The 17,769-nt window shown below is 44.6% G+C and overlaps 1 protein-coding gene across 1 annotated transcript in view; it reads right to left on the reverse strand.

The window, feature by feature from the left end:
• Positions 1-13,750: 13,750 nt before the first annotated feature.
• CIPC (CLOCK interacting pacemaker) overlaps positions 13,751-17,769 on the reverse strand; it is a 46,640-nt gene continuing 42,621 nt past the window's right edge. The window contains exon 3 of the mRNA XM_056851845.1: positions 13,751-14,527. Coding sequence (XP_056707823.1) covers positions 13,751-14,527 — 777 coding nt within the window. The remainder of the gene's footprint in view (positions 14,528-17,769) is intronic.

Below are 17,769 nucleotides of genomic sequence, written 5' to 3' on the forward strand. Positions count from 1 at the left end.
CAAAAATAATAGGACTGGAAGGGAAACACTGAAGCTAATGATGAAAGGACTTAGCAAATCCTAATGGCCAGGGAGATGCAAATATAAATATTCTGTATCAGGGAATGGTTGGGTTATTTGATTTTCTAGAGACCAGAGGAGGACATACCATCCCTGAATCTGGACTGTTATTCTGTATTAATTCCATCAGCACAGTGCAGAACATGGAGAAATAAGAGACAGACTTTCTCTCTATATATAGCCACTCTTTCGGCCAAACTGTGTGACACAATTGAAACATAATGAACCCATTTAAACCTATCAATATGGGTTTATTGGATGTGTATTTGTGTGTGGGTGTGTGGTGGGGTGAGATCACAGCTGCAGATCCCATTCCTACCTACAGGCATTCATTAAAGTGTGTGTGGGGGAAATCCTGATATATGCAGGCTCTTTATGCACAACTGGGAATGTGCAGCCCTTTTGACCTGTATGAAGTGAACAGCTGGAGAGAGCAGGATGAAGATGGCAGGCCCACCTACACACTTGGCCTATCTGAATGGATCTTAAGTGTGCATAACTGGACGTGCGGCTCATGCGGACAGGCCTCTATGAGAACAGGTTGTAGGCATATAGAGTCTGTTCTCACAGCCTACTGAATGCTCGTAGGTTGTGACAGGACCTCTTGCTCTGATCTCCACCCCAGCATTTGGACACACAGATCAATTGTTTTCAAAGAGCGATATAGTCTAGTCCTGCATGTAGGTTAAGAGCAGGAGCTGCTAGTAAAAATAGGCTCCCCCTCCCTACCAACATGTACCTTCACTAAACTCACGCTGAATGTGTGAAAAGAGCATTGCACATTTGGAGGGGGGGAAACAGCACTGGTCTATGCTTCATAGATCTGATTTTCAGGTCTGCCAGATGGCAACAATATTCAGCATCCCAATACAACCAGCAGGGGGCCCACCTGCACTGTCCTAGCTCTTCTAACAAGGATTTGAAAAATGAGTTTGCAACTAGTTTCTATCTAGGCCTGCCTCCAAGACACGGAGAGGTCTGGTTCCTTCTTTATTCTTGGATGGCAAAACTCAGCACTGAAATACTTGAGGCTGCTACTTAAGTACTAGGAGAGGAAAGAAAGAAGCTGCTTGAGCTGTACTCAGATGCTTGTGCCAGGTAGGGTTGCCAGCTCTGGGTTGGGAAATTCCTGGAGGTTTGTGGGTGGAGCCTGAGGAGGGGAATGTTTGGGGAGGGGAGTGACCTCAGCAGCCTACAATACAACAGAGTCCACTGACCAAAGCAATCACTTTCTCCAGGGGAACTGACCTCTGTAAACTGGAGATCAGTTGTAATTCTGGGAGATCTCCAGGTCCCACCTGGAGGTTGGCAACCCTTGTACTAGGCCAGCACATGTTACATAACAGGGATGGGCAGTGGCCGCTCTCCTGCTTGTGCAAGGAGCAGAACATTGTTGGAGTTCATCTTCCATTTTCTCCCACTGTGCTCTAACAAGAAGTACAAAATGTTTCCTTCCATGAGCAGAAGATACCTTCTGCACCCAGCAAATCACCTCTAATACCACACTCATGTTGACTTCATCAGGAAGTCCTAGAAAGTGCAGGAAAGTTTTTTTTAAAGCTCACCATTAAATATTTTGAAAAATTCAATGGGAATGGCACAGATTCAATATCACTTGAGGTGAATTACCTACTCTTACCTACCCCATCAGGTTCTGCCCAGGGGAGGGACTTCAATGCCATAGAGTCCAATTGCCAAAGCAGCCATTTTCTCCAGGTGAACTGATCTCTATCGGCTGGAGATCAGTTGTAATAGCAGCTAGCTGCAACACACAGATCTGCTTTATCTGGGGAATTTTTCAGTGCATGAACTGGGGCTCAGGTAGGCTTAGGGGTGCAGCAGAGAGGCCTGCCATGGCAGGGTGGACCACACCAGGGGGCAGTTGTGGAAAGCCATTATGAATGCATCATGATTAGTTACGTTAAAATTTGCCACTTTAAAAGCTAGCATGTCAGAGACACTGAGGGTTTGTTTCTGTGTTTGTTTCTGCTTACAGGGAGTTTTTAAAACAAACACAGGTGAACATTCAACATTCTGATTTGTCATCAGTACATGGCACCCATGGGTAGACTGTCCCTAACTATGGCAGTCCCAAGGTTAGCTATCATCACCAATAGCCATGACACCTCCCCACATTCATGAGGTTGTCTGAGCTGGGGGCCACCATTATATCCTGGCCATGAGAATAAATTCCATATGACTTGCACAAAGAACAAAGTCCTCTGAGCTTTTCCTGAATTTACTGCTAGCCATGCCGAATAATGCACTTTCAATCCCTTTTCAATGCACTTTGCAGCTGGATTTTACTGTGTGAAACTGCAAAATCCACTTGCAAACCATCATTAAAGTTGCATTGAAAGTGGATTGAAAGTGCATTATTCAGTACGTGTGAAAGTGCCCAGAGTCCAAAATGCAGAGAGAATAATTTCTATGCTGTATATAATTCAGCAACATGCCCTTCTGTCTTTTTCTTGGCTAAAACAGAGGTCCCAACTTCTTAAGCCATTCTCCTCTGACAATACTACTCCAACCTTCTTGGCTATGTTAGAAAGGCAACTCCTTCTACTATGTTATTACTAAATGTAGAAGTGCAAAAGCTTGTCTCTTTTCCTGGCCCATTTAAGCAAAACCCTAGGAGTAATAAAAAAGCAAGGCATTTCTCTGTATAGTTTCAATCAATACTTGAATTGGAGGGCTGATCTGAATCAAGATGCAAAGATGGTGTTGCTGCAGAGGAAAAAAACCAGGGCGAAATCCATGTAAGAGGTTACTGAAAAATTCCTAGAAGAAATTTAGAAAAGAAAGGGGTTTCTCCCAGGTATGTTTTATGTGTTTTGGAAGGAATTGTCAAAGATACTAATATATAGGCTTGTACTATTCAGCATTGTGACTGCAGATCTGAACCAATTCCTGTATTACATGTAGGCCCACACTCAGATGTCAGGATGTATTTGGTAATATGTGGGGGTCATCCCACTAGATTTCTTCATTCTGCTGTATACACACCAGGAAGCCCAACTCTGCAGCCATTTCCCGATGTACCAATTCCCGAGTGTTACCAATGCATCCTCATGTGCTGAAACAGATTCCTCCTATATAATGGGCAACTTTTGTTTTGATGCCTTGCACTTCGTACAGTCAAGTTTCAGTTCACTACATCAAGGCATTCTTTAGGGGGCAACAGAGAAGGGCACCTTACAGAGATAGATTCTTTATCAAAGCTAATCATACAAAACTACCCTGACATCATGTTGTGATCTAAGTGTAGAAAGATTTATTAAGGGCACCACAAATTAAGCACTTCAACAAATGGCATCACCACAGGAATTGCTTTGCAGTTAGGGAGATCCAACCTTCAGGTAGGGCCTGGAATTCTCCCAGAATTACAGTTGATCTCCAGTCTACAGAAATCAGTTTAACCTGAAGGAACCATAGAGTCCAGGAGAAATGGAAGTCCTAGGGAGGCTATAGAAGTGGGTGCTTTAGAACTTTCATTTCTTCTGTGGTATACCATAAGGGCATTATTATGCTACATCACAGAGACTAGGAGAAACTGATGGACAATCACTTTAGAGTAACTAACGGTTAATGGCTGGTTGAGGACTGAGAGAGGACCAGAACAGCTGTTGGCTTCTTAACACTGAGAAAAACCTGAAGGAGATTTTAAGAGTTTTTTTTTTTAAAGGTACAATACATATTATCCTATAGGGGTGTTCAGTGGCAGAAGTGGGTATCAGGGGATGTGCCTTGGACTGGTTTAAATTGTTCCTCATGATTTGGACTCAAAGAATTGCCACTGGCGATCAGCTGTCTTCTGTTTGGGAGTTATCTTGTGGAGTTCCGTAGGGTGCAATCTTATCCCCCATGTTATATAACCTCTACATAAAGCCTTAGGAGCAATCATTTGTAGCTTTGGAATTGGATGTAATCAATAAGTGGATGACGCCAAGCTTTACAACTCTCCGCCCAAATCCCCTGGTGACGCAATAGAGGTCCTGAGCCACTTCCTGACTGCTGTGGTCAAATAAATTGAAACTGAACCCAGACTAGATAGAAGTAATGCTTGCTGGGAAGGCAGGTGTCTTGATGGGCATTGTGCTTCCCCCTTTCGATGGGGTTCAGATAACACTTGGGAACTCAGTTAAGGGTCGTTGGGTTATACTGGATCCAGCATTGCTGCTGGAGAAGTTAATACCGTTGCGAAAAATGCTTCCTTCCAACTCAGTGTAGCTCGCAAGATGGCCCCCTGCTTTGCCTTGGCCAATCTGGCAACCTGGATCTATGCCACGGTAAGATAAAGAGTAGACTACGGCAATGTACTGTATGTAGGCCTCTCCTCAAAGCCTATTCAGAGACTCCAGTTAGTTCAAAATGCTGCAGCTTGGTTAATATCAGGAGTTAGGCAGAACATGCATATAACTCCCATTCTTCAGTCCCTCCATTGGCTGCCCATCAATTTCCAGGCTCAATTCAAGGTATTGACTATTACATACAAAGCCCTTCTTTGCCTTGGTCCCTCATATCTGCAGGATCACCTCCCTCCCTAAGCTCCACAACAACTTTGCTCATCCCAGCAGAACCTTCTGCTGGTACCAACCTGCCAATGGGCAAAATTGGTGCTTGTGCATTCTTAGTTGTGGCCCCCGCCTTATGGAATGGCCTCCTGATGAGGTTAGGAAGGCTCTCGCTCTCTTGGCTTTCCAAAAACTGCAAAACAAGATTATTCAAGAGGGCTTTTTGCACAGGTTAGATAGGACTGTCTTGTAATGAAATGGTCAGAAGATTGAACTGGTAAAGGGTAGAGTTGCAACTAGTGGCTGGTAACTGGCAGGAGGGGTGGGGCATGGAGGGGAGCTGTTAGTGCAATGGCATTATGCCACTTTGGGGGGAAACCTGGAAGTGATGCCACACTTCTCTAGAAATTGGTAAACGGGTAAAACCATGGCGTTTCTGGCGATTCTTAAAGAGGCATGATATCATTTCCAGGTTTACCCTGGAAATGACGTAACACTGTCAGGGTGATAGCAGTCTTTTAGCTTATATTTCTCCTGTCAGCAGACAGAGTGGCGGCAGGATGCCGAGGTTGCTAGTGGGGGGCAAGAGACCTGGCAACCCTATTTGAAATAGAGGTAGAACTATTTTATTTGCTGCTTTTCTCTGTGAAGGGACCCCAAGCAGCTTACAGCATTAATAAATACAGCTAAAATGGAATAGGGAATGCATACAATTTAAATAAACAGAAAGACGCCAACTATAAATTGAGCTGGTCATGAGTTCAATAGTCCACCTCGTTCAAGGGCATAAACCAAGGCCTAGATCCCTTTGGGTCTCGCCCTTCAACTTCCATCTCCAGCCACGCCCCAGATTACACTTGGAGACAGGAAGATCAAGAGAAAAGCACAATTTCAGTGTTGCAGCTGGTAGCAAAGATGTTCTTCCCCCTCTGACCTTCCTACATAGAACAAAACGTTGCCTTCCTTTTCCCTTGTATCTGTTTGTGGAAAATTGTTTACTTAAGAAGAATTTCTTTTAACAAAAAACAAAACCAAGAACAGATTTTCAAAGACCACCACCAGCCCCACTACATTATTCTGGGTGCTCCATATTCAGCTCCTCCCCCCCTTTGTTTCCTCTCTGTTTGCTAACACTTGCCACCCACTCACAGTATTAGCTTTGTGGTAGTTTTCATCCCCCCCCCCCATTTTCATCTTCTCAAATAGCTGCGATTTTTAACATGAGCCATATGGCTACTGGTTTCTCTTACCAAGTTCTCTACTTTCCTAGCTAAATTTATTGTTTAAAATGTGGCAGAGGGGGAATATTCCAGGTGCATTGAGAATAGGATACACAGTGGTGGGAGAATGTATGTATCGCAAGGACATATTTCATATGGATAAATGTGATTGAAATAAGATTACAGGTATTTTCTAAACCATGTATAAACTACAGATGCAGAGTGTGTATGAAAGAAGAACAAACCCTTCTCCCCCAAGATTTATGGGAGGAAAATGAAAAAAAAAAAAAGGAAACATATTTGGATGCAACCAGATTTTAGTCTGGAGAAAAAGGGAAGTACCTCAAAATACCAAAATACATTAAAAAGTTTAGGGCCTTGTCATGTCTCAATCCAGCCCTGAGTTGCCGCCTGTAGGTCAGAGGTTGAAGGCATGCACTCGAATGCCCTCTGGTCTCTCCGAAGTCTCACCAAAGACTAAGAAAGAGTATTGAGTACTCATTTACAATGTATTTCTCCAGCCATCAGGAAGATACCATCCTGTAAAGCCAGGCCTTCGGACTCATAGATAGGGTTGTCAAAATCCAAGTAGTAGCTGGAGATCTCCCGCTATCACAACTGATCTCTAGCTGATAGAGATCAGTTCACCTGGAGAAAATGGCTGCTTTGGCTATTGGACTCTATGGCTATTGGACTCTATGGCATCCCTCCCCTCCCCAAACCCCCCCTCAGGCTCCACCCACAATATCTCCAGGTATTTCTCAACCCAGAGCTGGCAACCCTACTCATAGACATGCTCTTATTTTAGTTAACAGTTACAGGATATCTGAACAAACATTTAGAACGGAACCTTCACCTTATATTCTAAGAAAGAACACAGTTCTCCAGGAATTTAATCAGAAACGTGTTTATTTCGAAGAGTGTTTTTGCCACCTTGGGCTAAACAAGGGCTTTCCTTGTCAATGTCCCCTATTTCAGTGTTTTTTAAACCCAACGTTTACAGTCTCATCTTAAGTAGAATTGCACCCTTGTAAGCTTCAGTGGACTTAGAAGGGCGTAACTCTGCTTAGGATGGGGCCACTGTCCAGTTTCCACATTCCGTTTCCAAAGAGAGACAGATTTTAAATACGTTGCTTACCTGCTTCCAATTGCTGCATACCCTAAGAAGCAAATCAAAATAGGCTCCTTTTGCAAATTGCCCCCTATTTGCAATCTTGTTATCACAACCGCTTTAACTAGGTGCAACTTGCAACGGGAAATTTACGAGCCGCCCAGAAAAGTCAGTCTAGGCAGCGCCGGATATAAGCAGAGCTGTGCAAATTTCCAAGACTGCCCTTCGCTCTCATGGCATATCTCAGAAGAGTCCTGAAATGATTTAGCACGGTCCATAGGTGGAAAAAATAATTAGCCCAACAATAGTTATGACACCGCTCAGACTGGGACAATAATTTATATTTAAACCCTCCCAAGGCTAATGCATTCTGGAGAACAATGGGCCTTTTTGCGCTGCCTTGGCATTGACGTCAGCCCCCTGAAGTAGCTGATGTTAAAAAAACAAAACGAAGACAAACAATGCTGAAACCTCACAGAGCTTCTGGGGTTTGCTTTGATGCTGCACCAGCCTCCCAGCACAGGCAGGCTCAGGAACCACTCAGGGACACAACACAGAAGATGCTGGCAAGCTTGTGAGAGTAACCGGGAAGACATCGGGACCTGCTCCCTTCCGTTTTCCTCCTCCACATTTTTCTGGGGCAGAGAGAGAGAGAGGCTCACACAGTCTGCTAGAAGGTATTTGGTTTTGAAGAAGAGTTGGTTTTTATATGCCGACTTTCTCTACCACTTAAGGAAGAATCAAACCGGCTTACAATCCCCTTCTCTTCCCCCTCCCCACAACAGACACCCTTGTGAGGTAGGTGGGGCTGAGAGAGTGTGATTAGCCCAAGGTCATCCAGCTGGCTTCATGTGTGGGAGTGGGGAAACCAACCTAGTCTGCCGCTCATTTGGAGGAGTGGGGAATCAAACCCGGTTCTCCAGATCAGAGTCCTCCGCTCCAAACCACAGCTGTTAACCATTACACCGCGCTGGCTCAAGGAAAGCTCAAGGAAAAGTTGAAGGGCTGTGGCTCAGTGCTTACACCATCTGCTTTGCGGTGTAGAAGGTTCCAAGTTCAGGCCCCAGCATCTCTGATTAAAAGGATCAGTAGTAGGTGATGTGAAAGGCCCCCTCCCCAGACTTTGAAGAGCTACTGCCGGTCAAAGCAGATAGGATTGAACTTGACAAGACCAATAGTCTGACCCCTGCTAAACAGGTTCATGTTTTATGGTTTAGTAAGAAGGAAAATAAAACCAGAAATCCAGTGGCAACTTAAAGACTAGCAATATTGATTCTAGCATGAACTTTCATGAGTCAGAGCTCACTTCTTTAGATACTTATTGGCATGCAATCACTTTGGAGAATTTTAGAAGAAAAATCACGGGGGGGGGGAGAAGTCAGAGCAGAGGCTTGTTGGGTATCTTGTCGGATTTGGCTGTTCCACATCATGGATGATGAGAGAGGTCAGAGATTCCAGCCTCTCATGGGGGGGGGGGGGAAGTAAACAAAGGGTGTTGAAGTAGGAAAAAACCACTAATCAAGCAAGAAGATGCCTGAGGCTAAGAAAATTAACTATCAGTCACTGGTTACAGTGTAATACGTGTTAAGAACAGCCAATTAAAATATATAAAGTGGGACCTGGTGAGCTATCAGAAATTGTAGTGAGCAACGAAATCCAAGTCTCTGTGTAGTCCAAAGTGAAATATTAATTTCTTGATGAATTCTAACTCTGCAATTTCACACCGAATTCTCCCTTTGAACTTCTTTTTTTGGGGGGGGGGGTAGAATGATGACTCTCAGATCTGCAACAGTATGTCCCAGAAGAGAAAAAATGCCACGCCTCTCTGCTCTGACTCCTTCTCTCCCCACCGTGATTTTCGATACCAAATTCTCTGAAATGATTTCCTATGCATTGCAAGCACTGCCATACCGCATAAACTTTCCCACCTCCTGTCCGCCCCCAAAAGCTGTTCTTTAGTGGGTTAGTGGACCCTCTAGAATATTATGGGGGTCCAAATGAGTGACAGTGTGTGTGTGTCGGGGGAATCAGTCAAGTCCCTTGGTAGCTCTTCTAAGAGGTAAGTTTATTCTAGGTGCCTCTCAGAATTGGCTAGGAGGAAAAACATAACAGGCAACACCAGAGTACATGCTGGCAGGACACACACATACTACCCCTGTGTGTTAACTTGCCTAAATGACCGTTGATGACGCACAAGTATCAGTGTTGCTTTTTGGCGAGCTGATTGCCCTCTCCCTGCCGTGCCTTGCTCCTTCCCTCCACATAATCTACCATAACAAATAGCTAATATTAGGGTAAAGGTGCTGCTACCTGTGATTTTTTCCAGTCAGTAGTGTGGAGTAATTACATCTTACCACTACGCAGGATGATGGGGAAAAAAAGCGGTGTCATTTGGTAGAAGCATCAAACATGTGCTTAATGGAAGGGGTCCGACTGCATCTCCACTACAGAGTTGTTTGCAGATGCTGAAATAGGTGAATAGGTAGGAAAGCCACCCCCCCCCGGGAGGAACCCCAAATTCAGTTACGACTGCAGTTTACCATGTTCCCAGCAAGATAATAGCTGTACCTGAATTAACGCAATTTACGCTGCTTTTGCAGGTCAATGTTTTATTCCCACCCACCCCGTATTTCCAGTGTTCTTGCATTTTTCAGGAAAAGTTCTCATTTTATAAAATGTGTTGATACCGGAGGCATCACAAAGACAAACATATTGCATTGGATCCTATGAACAAATTCCGTGCGAGTCAGATAATCTCTGCTGTGGAGGGCGCTTCTTCTTCCACTAAAGCTTCTGTTTGCACAAGGGCCAAATGAAAAGCATTGGTCTTGTGATAATGAAAGTTTTAGGGGAAGATGAAGCACACCCCAAAGCACAGAATATCTCATACTCTTGTGCCTTGTCATAGGGTCCAAGCCTTTCCATTCTCCAGCACAGCAAGTCAACATTTCTTTAAAACTTTTTTTTTAAATCAAGATTCCCCAGACTTCTAAAATTTCATCAGAAAATACAGAGGGTTGCTGAACCCAGAAGATCTGTGAAGTCTTGCTTGTGCACCTACAAATTAATAACTAGATCTGCATTTCTTCCATTTACAGATTTACCCCTGTTAAAACCCCAGGTTAGTCTTATTCACTCCTTAGATAAAGTCTCTGTACCCTTCACAGCTTCATGTACATCAGTTCTGGAAATCTACTGCTAAGGTAAGACATCCTTGTTGACTGATGTTTCAGTAATGCTCAGTAGCACTGAATTACAGAAGCACTCTATATGGTTTCTGTAACAATTCCAAAAATGACAACTGGGAACAGGAGGGAAATAACTGAGGCTTCATACTATCATCAATTAGTGATTACAGGGCCTTTTCACCCTCCTTCACTGTCACACTACAGAGTGGTTGCTTGATAGGTGCAATTTAAAAAAAATGCAGTTTAAATGTCACCTCCACAGCAAAACAGCAGGAATCTGACTGTGCATTAAACTACAGAGAGTTAATACTTGTGTGCCATACTTCACAACATGCAAGTGCTCCCTTTCATTAAGACAACGTGAACGTTAAGTGACTTACACTTATGCAAAAAGCCCTCTGGCAGAACCGAGATTCGTCCCCCTTTACTACAGAAGTAACCTCCTGTTTTCCTGAAGCATATTCATCCTGCATTTTCCATGTGCTTAAAGTACAGACTTAAAACCCAGCAGATTTTTCTAAAGCTACACTGATCACTGAGGGAAAAACCATACAAATATAGTCCACCTGTGAGAAGAAAGGCCTGGAATGGGCCTGGAATGAGCAGTTACCCTATGCATCCTAAGGGGTACACCTAAATCAGAACCCAATGATATGCATCCATCTTTTACATTTTTAAGCCCACAGAAGCTGCGTTTGGTGCAAGATTAAGGGAATCACAGAAAAGGATGATCACGATGGGTAGCCGTGTTAGTTTGTCAATAGCAGTAGAAATGAACAAGAGTCTAGAAACACCTTAAAGACTAACAAAATTTCTGGCAGGCTTTCGTTATCCACAGCTCACTCTTTTCTACAGAACAGGTTGACTGCTAAGCTCTAAATGGCCTTAATGCCACTTACTTTTTTGCTGTCAAGTTGCAGCTGACTTATGGTGACCCTCTAGGGCTTTCAAGGCAAGAGGCATTCAGAGGTGGTCTGCAATTGCCTTCCTCTGTGTAGCAACCCTGGACTTCCTTGGTGGTCTCCCATTGAAGTACTAACCAGGGCTGACCCTGCTTGGCTTCCAAGATCAGGTCAGCCAGAGCTGTCCAAGTCAGGACAACGCATCTATAGATTCATCCAAAAGCTGAACTCATTTTGTACTGAAATCTCTTACAAATCCAGTAGGTGGCACCCCCCGCCATGGGTTATCACTTGCAGACTTTAATCAGTCGGCTATTTTATGAGATTTCACACAGGGGGTTTGATCCTGTCTAACAGGCGCATATACACAAGAGGGGAGAGAAGTTGCCAGTCTCACCCACCCACTGCAGCCCTCCAACTCCCCCCAAAAACTGTTCCTAGGGGACCTCTGTCACCCAGAAGCAGTATTGGGGGGGACTTCTGCATTGCGGTGGGAGCCAAGAAAGTTGCGTTCTGCAGGAAGAAATCTTACTGCCTGTGCTGAATTTTGGTCGAATCCAAGCCACAGACACTAGAAACTAATAGCAAATGAGATAGCTAATGTCCTCTCTCATGGCCCTAGCTAGAGTCTTTGCCTGCCTTGTTCCTCTCCTACATCTTCAACACCTCTTAGGTCATTTCAGGCTTGGACAAGTTGTGTCCCTACAAACGATGTTTCAAGGCACACTTAACATTTTGTTCTTTGCAGAGAATGGTAACCTGTAGAAAACAAAAAACCATTCTCCCACCCAAAGGTCCCTTCGAAGTCATTAAAAACCAGAATTGCTCTAACAGCTTGGAGAACAGGCTGTAATGATGTAGCAGCCTTAACGATTTACACATTAGAAAAATACAATGAAGACGTCTGGGGTGAGAGGAATCTACGTGTTTTTTTTACTTGAGGACACGCCTGTTATTTAGAAAGTGCAACACACGGTGTTCAGTAATGCTCAAACAGCATTCAATTAGCAGCTCTGTAAAATTCCTCTACATAATTTTTTTAAAGACCAACTATGATTTCACCATCACAAGCCCAAACTGCATGCCTTGTTGCTAGAGGATGCTGGTTTAATTCTCTTCATACAGACTATTAATTACATATAGCTGAGGGGTGAGCTGGGATCAACACAAAAAGTGGAACTGTTGGCAAATTTGAAGAGACCAACATCATCTCTAGAAAACAGATTAGCCACCGAGGATGGGGAACATTTTCAGCGTCAAGGTTCTCAAAAGAAAAAAAAGTTGGCATGGTCAGAACTCAAGCAGAGCAGGCAGGAGCAAGGGATAATATGGTTTATGAAACAAACCCTCTTTGACAGGCCAAAGGAAGAGAAAGAATTCATGAAGTCAACAGTATCTGTTCTACAACAACAAGAAGAGTTGGTTTTTATATGCCGACTTTCTCTACCACTTAAGGGAGACTCAAACCAGCTTACAATTGCCTTCCCTTCCCCTTCCCACAACAGACACCCTGTGAGGTAGGTTTGGCTGAGAGAGTTCTGAAAGAACTGTGACTGGCTCAAGGTCAACCAGCTGGCTTCATGTGGAGGAGTGGGGAAACCAATCCGGTTCTCCAGATTAGAGTCCACTGCTCTTAACCACTACACCACGCTGGCTCTTTCATTATCTCCCCAGTGTTTCTCTTATAAAAGAATGGGTGTTTCTCCTATTGCTCATAATAGCCTTAAAGCTGGGGTCAGCAACCTACAGCTCAGTAGCCAAGTGGGGCTCAGTATGAAACCAAAAGTGTCTTCATGAACACAGTGGGGGTACACCCTTCACTGTGAGACATGCACCTCCCGGCATCGTGGCAGGCACATGGCAACAGTAAAGCAGGGGGGCAATCAGACTACCACGGGAGCTCTGGATGGCCAGCAGCAATGTACAGAAGGGATGGAAGCTACTTTTGGCATGGTCCGCCTTCACCCTGGCTGGCCACGCAAGATGTTAGCTGCCCTGAGCCCGGCCAGGGATTGAGGTACGGTGTATAAATTGAAACATAAATAAGATGCTTGTAAAGGACTTGGAGGGCCAGTTAGTCCAGGAATCTTTAAGGAAGAGCAGCAGTTAGCGGGGTGAGACAAAGCAGGAAAGGGAAGCTTAAAAGGTACAGGAAGAGGGCTGTGGAGGAGGCTGTCATTCCGCTGGGAGGGGATGGCAGGCAGTCGAGATTGACAAAAGAGAGGCTGAATGCGTGCAAGAAGATGAATTGGACCAGTCATAATGCAAGCTTCAAAAGAAATGTACAAAACGATGCGAGAGCAGACACCGTCATCTTCCAGGCACAAAAACTCTTCCTCTTGTTGCTATCCATTTCCAAATGACTCCACTGGGCCAAGACCGTACACATCTGTTTGTGAATTAAGCACGCAGAGACAGAAAGGTATTTAAATAATCCTTTTTTCTACTACCAAAACTGATGCCTTCTGGCATTAACATGTGCGCACTGCAAGAACAAATAGTCACACGCAGCTAATTCACATACTGTCGGCTGAAGCTTCCTCCCCTGATCTCGATCAAGGCCCATCACCTACAATGCGGGTAAGTTTGCCCACAAGAAGCTTACTTCATAAATTAAGTTTGGAGCAGGCTCATAAACCCCAGCAGGATGCGAGGCATTCAAGTTAATAGCTTTTTAGTATTACTTATTATAACAGACACTTCAAGTAACATTTGCACTTAGATGTCTGGAGAGGTCAGCACGCTGTTCATGGCTTCATCTGATTGCATTAGAGGCCTCCAGTTCAGCCCATGCCTGAGGAGCTTCCAGGGCTTCCATGAACAGCTGTGTTTGCTCCTTGAGCTGGTCCAGCTCCGCCTGGGTCACCAGGTTCTGACTGGTCAGCTTCCTGGTTTTCAACATGATCTCCAGCAGCCCGGAGGTATGCAGCACCACCAACGTGTTCTGAAAGCATTTATTCTTGCTCGGCCGCTGCAGTGGCAGGTCTGAAGAGCTGCTGAGCGCCCTCCCCGCCATAAGCGGGCGGTACGATGCAGACTGCACCACATCCCATGCTCGGCTTTCTGATGCGGGGGAAGCAGGTGTAGATGACACTGGGCCACAACCCAGAGCATCTGGCTTAACGACGGAGATGTGCTGAAATCCATGAGCAACTGCTGCGTTTCTGCCTGGCACGTCCTGCCGAAGGAAGTTCCGTGGCGGTCTCGAAGCCAGTGGTGCCCGATGGCAAAGACCAGAAGGCAATGAAATTACCTGGTCTGAGGACGCATCGGTCCCGTTGAAACAAAGGCGCTTCTGCCTGCTGGTTTCTCCTCTGTCCTCCAGGCCCCTTTTGTAGGGTTGTGGAGCTATCTCTGCACAGGAGTTCATGATGGGCAGGAGATCAGAAGAGCTGTCTTTCTTTTCCCCAGCTGCTTGGAGGGTTACAGCAGACGGAATGGGTGGACGGAGAACCACCAGCGGCTGGTGAGTTGGAATTGTCTCCAGTGAGGGCTGTACAGTCCAAGACTGAAACTGTGATGAGTTTCCTCCCTGATAAATATTGGCAGAGCAAGGGGGGGGGGGTTGAATTACCATGAGTAATGTAAAGAGGATGAAAAAGGAAGACCAGAAAAGCATTTAGTACAGCACCACTAAAATGCAGGCAGAAAGCTGCCAACTAAACCCATGAGTTCCTCAGAAGAAGAGTGGCACATTTGAGTACCGAAAGGTCATTTCATCTTTACTGCCAAACATCCAATACCTAGAAACCATTTCATTTATCTTTCTTCCTCAAAAAATAGAAAGAGAGGGAAAAAATGCCATGCATTAACAGTTACGCTGAAGCTTGTTGAAACCTCTGCTGAATTTTGGATTATAGTGAATTAATGGTCATTAGCAACACATAGAAGACAGCTGAGAGAAACAGAAGATGACACAACATTCTAGAAATCTATCGAGTAAGCTCTTATATTTAATCAAAGGAATAGCAAAGCACACTCTGAAAAAGCTGTGCTAATAACTTTACTATTATTATTTATTACATTTCTACCCCGCTCTCCCCAACCCAAAGGTCAGGCTCAGAGTGGCTTACACAGTCTAAAAACACAATAAAACAATAACCCTTTAAAATAGTTTAAAATACAATTTAAGAATAGCTCAATAATGCCCCTCAATGGTGCCAAAACTCCAGAGACAAAAATTTGTAATAAAATTAATCTAACCACACCCTGTGGTATAGAAGGGGTGGTGCTCAGCAGCGGGGAAAGGCTTCTGTTATTTTCCTGACATGACCTTTAAATATCCTGGAGTAGACCTGACAGTACCTGTTGACTACAAACAGAAGTGAACTCAGGGAATACAGAAACCTCTGCAACTCGGATAAGTGACCTCATGTTTCTATGGTCATATCCAACAGAGCCCTTCTGTGTATGGAAGGATTTCTACCCAAGGAACACTAATTTCTCCCCCACCCTATCTTGCTGAAGTTGAAAATGTCCTCCAAAATGCTGCTCCTGGGGAGTGGGGGACCCCGAGAACAGAATTTTGGAGGGGCATTCCAGGCTGCAGAGAGAGGAAGGAGGTGAGGAAGTGACACCTGCGGGTGGAAATCTTTTCATCTGCAGTAACACTCAGTTGGCTCCAAGCCAGTATTCACTAAACTTCAACTGGCTTGCTAAACTGAAGAAACTGTGCACACGTCTATCTCTCCGTCGCTAAGCCAGATGCTCTGGGTTGTGGCCCATTGTCCTCTACACTTGCTTCCCCCGCATCAGAAATGGGCCTGATCCTGATCCAGACCTATCGCCTCGCTTCTGAATGTGTGGGCACAGAGAGTTAGGCCTCCAATAATGACCTCAACTGGCAGAATTAGAAGAGTTGGGTTTTATACCCTGATTTTCTCTACCTTTCCTTAAAGGTAGAGAAAATCAGGGTATAAAACCCAACTCTTCTTAAACCAGCTTACAATTGCCTTCCCTACCTCTCCCCACAGCAGACACCTTGTGTGGTAGGTGAGGCTGAGAGAGTTCTGAGAGAACTGTGACTGGCCCAAGGTCACCCAGCAAGCTTCATGTGCAAAAGGGAAACATACCCGGTTCACCAGATTAGAGTCCTCCACTACACCACGCTGGCTCTCTCTACACCACGCTGGATCATATTAGGAACATACAGGAGAAAGCAAGCCTTCAGCTACCTTGGTCCCCAGTCATGTAAAGCTTTATAGGTCAAAAGCAGCACTTTGACTTCTGCCTGGAAGAGAGCTGGCACCTCGTACAGTTTTTAAACCCAGTAAGGTACAATCCCTGTAAGTCACAATCTGTTGGCAATCTAGTCCCCACATTTTGTACCAGTTGATGCTTCTGAACTATTTTCAGAGGCAGCCCAATGCGCAGTGCATTGCAATAGTTTGAAATCTCTCTTAAAATCAATGCTGCTGTCTATCTGGAAGCAAGCAAGATCAAATCATAGCTAGATCACCTTTACATCTGGTTGGCTAACCTATCACCCCCTGGGCCCCCAATAGAATTATCTTAAGCTACCTTGAAGTTAGCTTTTTGCCTGCCTAATTTCCCCTGTTTCACATAGCAGCTGGTGCAACACAACATACATACTTTCAATTGTTGGGAAAAAACAAGCATCGACATGGCAAGACATGCACGAAAACAGTTACGGGGGAAATCCTGAAAGCCTATGCTCAAATTCGAGCTTCAACAATTAGAAGTACGAAGCAGAGCTCATACAAAGTAGTACTGTTATCATTAGTGATCCTAGAGAAGGATGCCAAAGACACTGATAGACTTTGCTATGGACCCGTAAGTCAAGAAGCCACTGGGAAAATTCCAGCTCCCATCACTGAGTGCTGCTAAGGGAGGTGTCTTGTCCTTACTGCCACAGCTGCAGCACTGAGAAGATGCACAGCTACTGAATGGCTAGTTACTAGAACCTGGCGCTAGCAAGAGATGTCATCACCTGTGCTGCTTGTGTCAGCCAGTCAGGAACTGTGCATCCGCCCAGTGCTGCAACCTCAGCCCCCTAATAAGGCACCACACCATCTTCTGCAGCACTCAGCAGTGGAGGCTGGGATCTTCCCAATAACTTACATTGCAAGCCACTGCTGCAGAAAGCTTTGTAGACAAAGTTCTGGAGAAACATTCGGGATGAACATCCCTTGCAGTGACAGAAATAAAAGTTCACTACTACGTTTTTATGATAGGCAGGATCAGAGCTGGAAGCAGCCACAGAAGCGGCACAAGTAGTTCTTGGATTAGAAGGTGTGGTTTTTTCCCCAATAGGTCAGGGAAGTATTAATGAGGTGGAACCAGAGACAACAAAACCTAATTTAGTATTCTGGGTTCCCTTATGCCACCCATGAGCAACCAAAATAAATTCAAACTGAAGCCAACTGCTAAGAAAAACAAGTACCATGTTTACAGGAATAGAGAACTAATAGGTATAATCCACTGACACATTCAGAGATTTTCTGATATTCTAATTACTGAGTACAGAAGATTCCCTGTTCAAGAGAACTACCTAGAATAGATATAAGATAAGATGTAATTTTTTAAAAAGATAACAGCAACATCGGAGAGGCTTTTTTCACTCTCTGCAAGATGGGCACCACAAAAGGTCACAATGCTCGGGGGGAGGGGGGAATCCTGTAATAGAAAACCCAAATAATAATTCTGAAGACGACTGCACCATGGAAATAAAAACAACATGTTCATTATAGCTCCATAAAACACAGCCAGAGCTACCGGCAAAAGGAAAAGAACAGGAACCAAGATAAAGACGTG

This window comes from Euleptes europaea, chromosome 6 (genome assembly GCF_029931775.1).
Source record: "Euleptes europaea isolate rEulEur1 chromosome 6, rEulEur1.hap1, whole genome shotgun sequence".
Taxonomy (NCBI): domain Eukaryota; kingdom Metazoa; phylum Chordata; class Lepidosauria; order Squamata; family Sphaerodactylidae; genus Euleptes; species Euleptes europaea.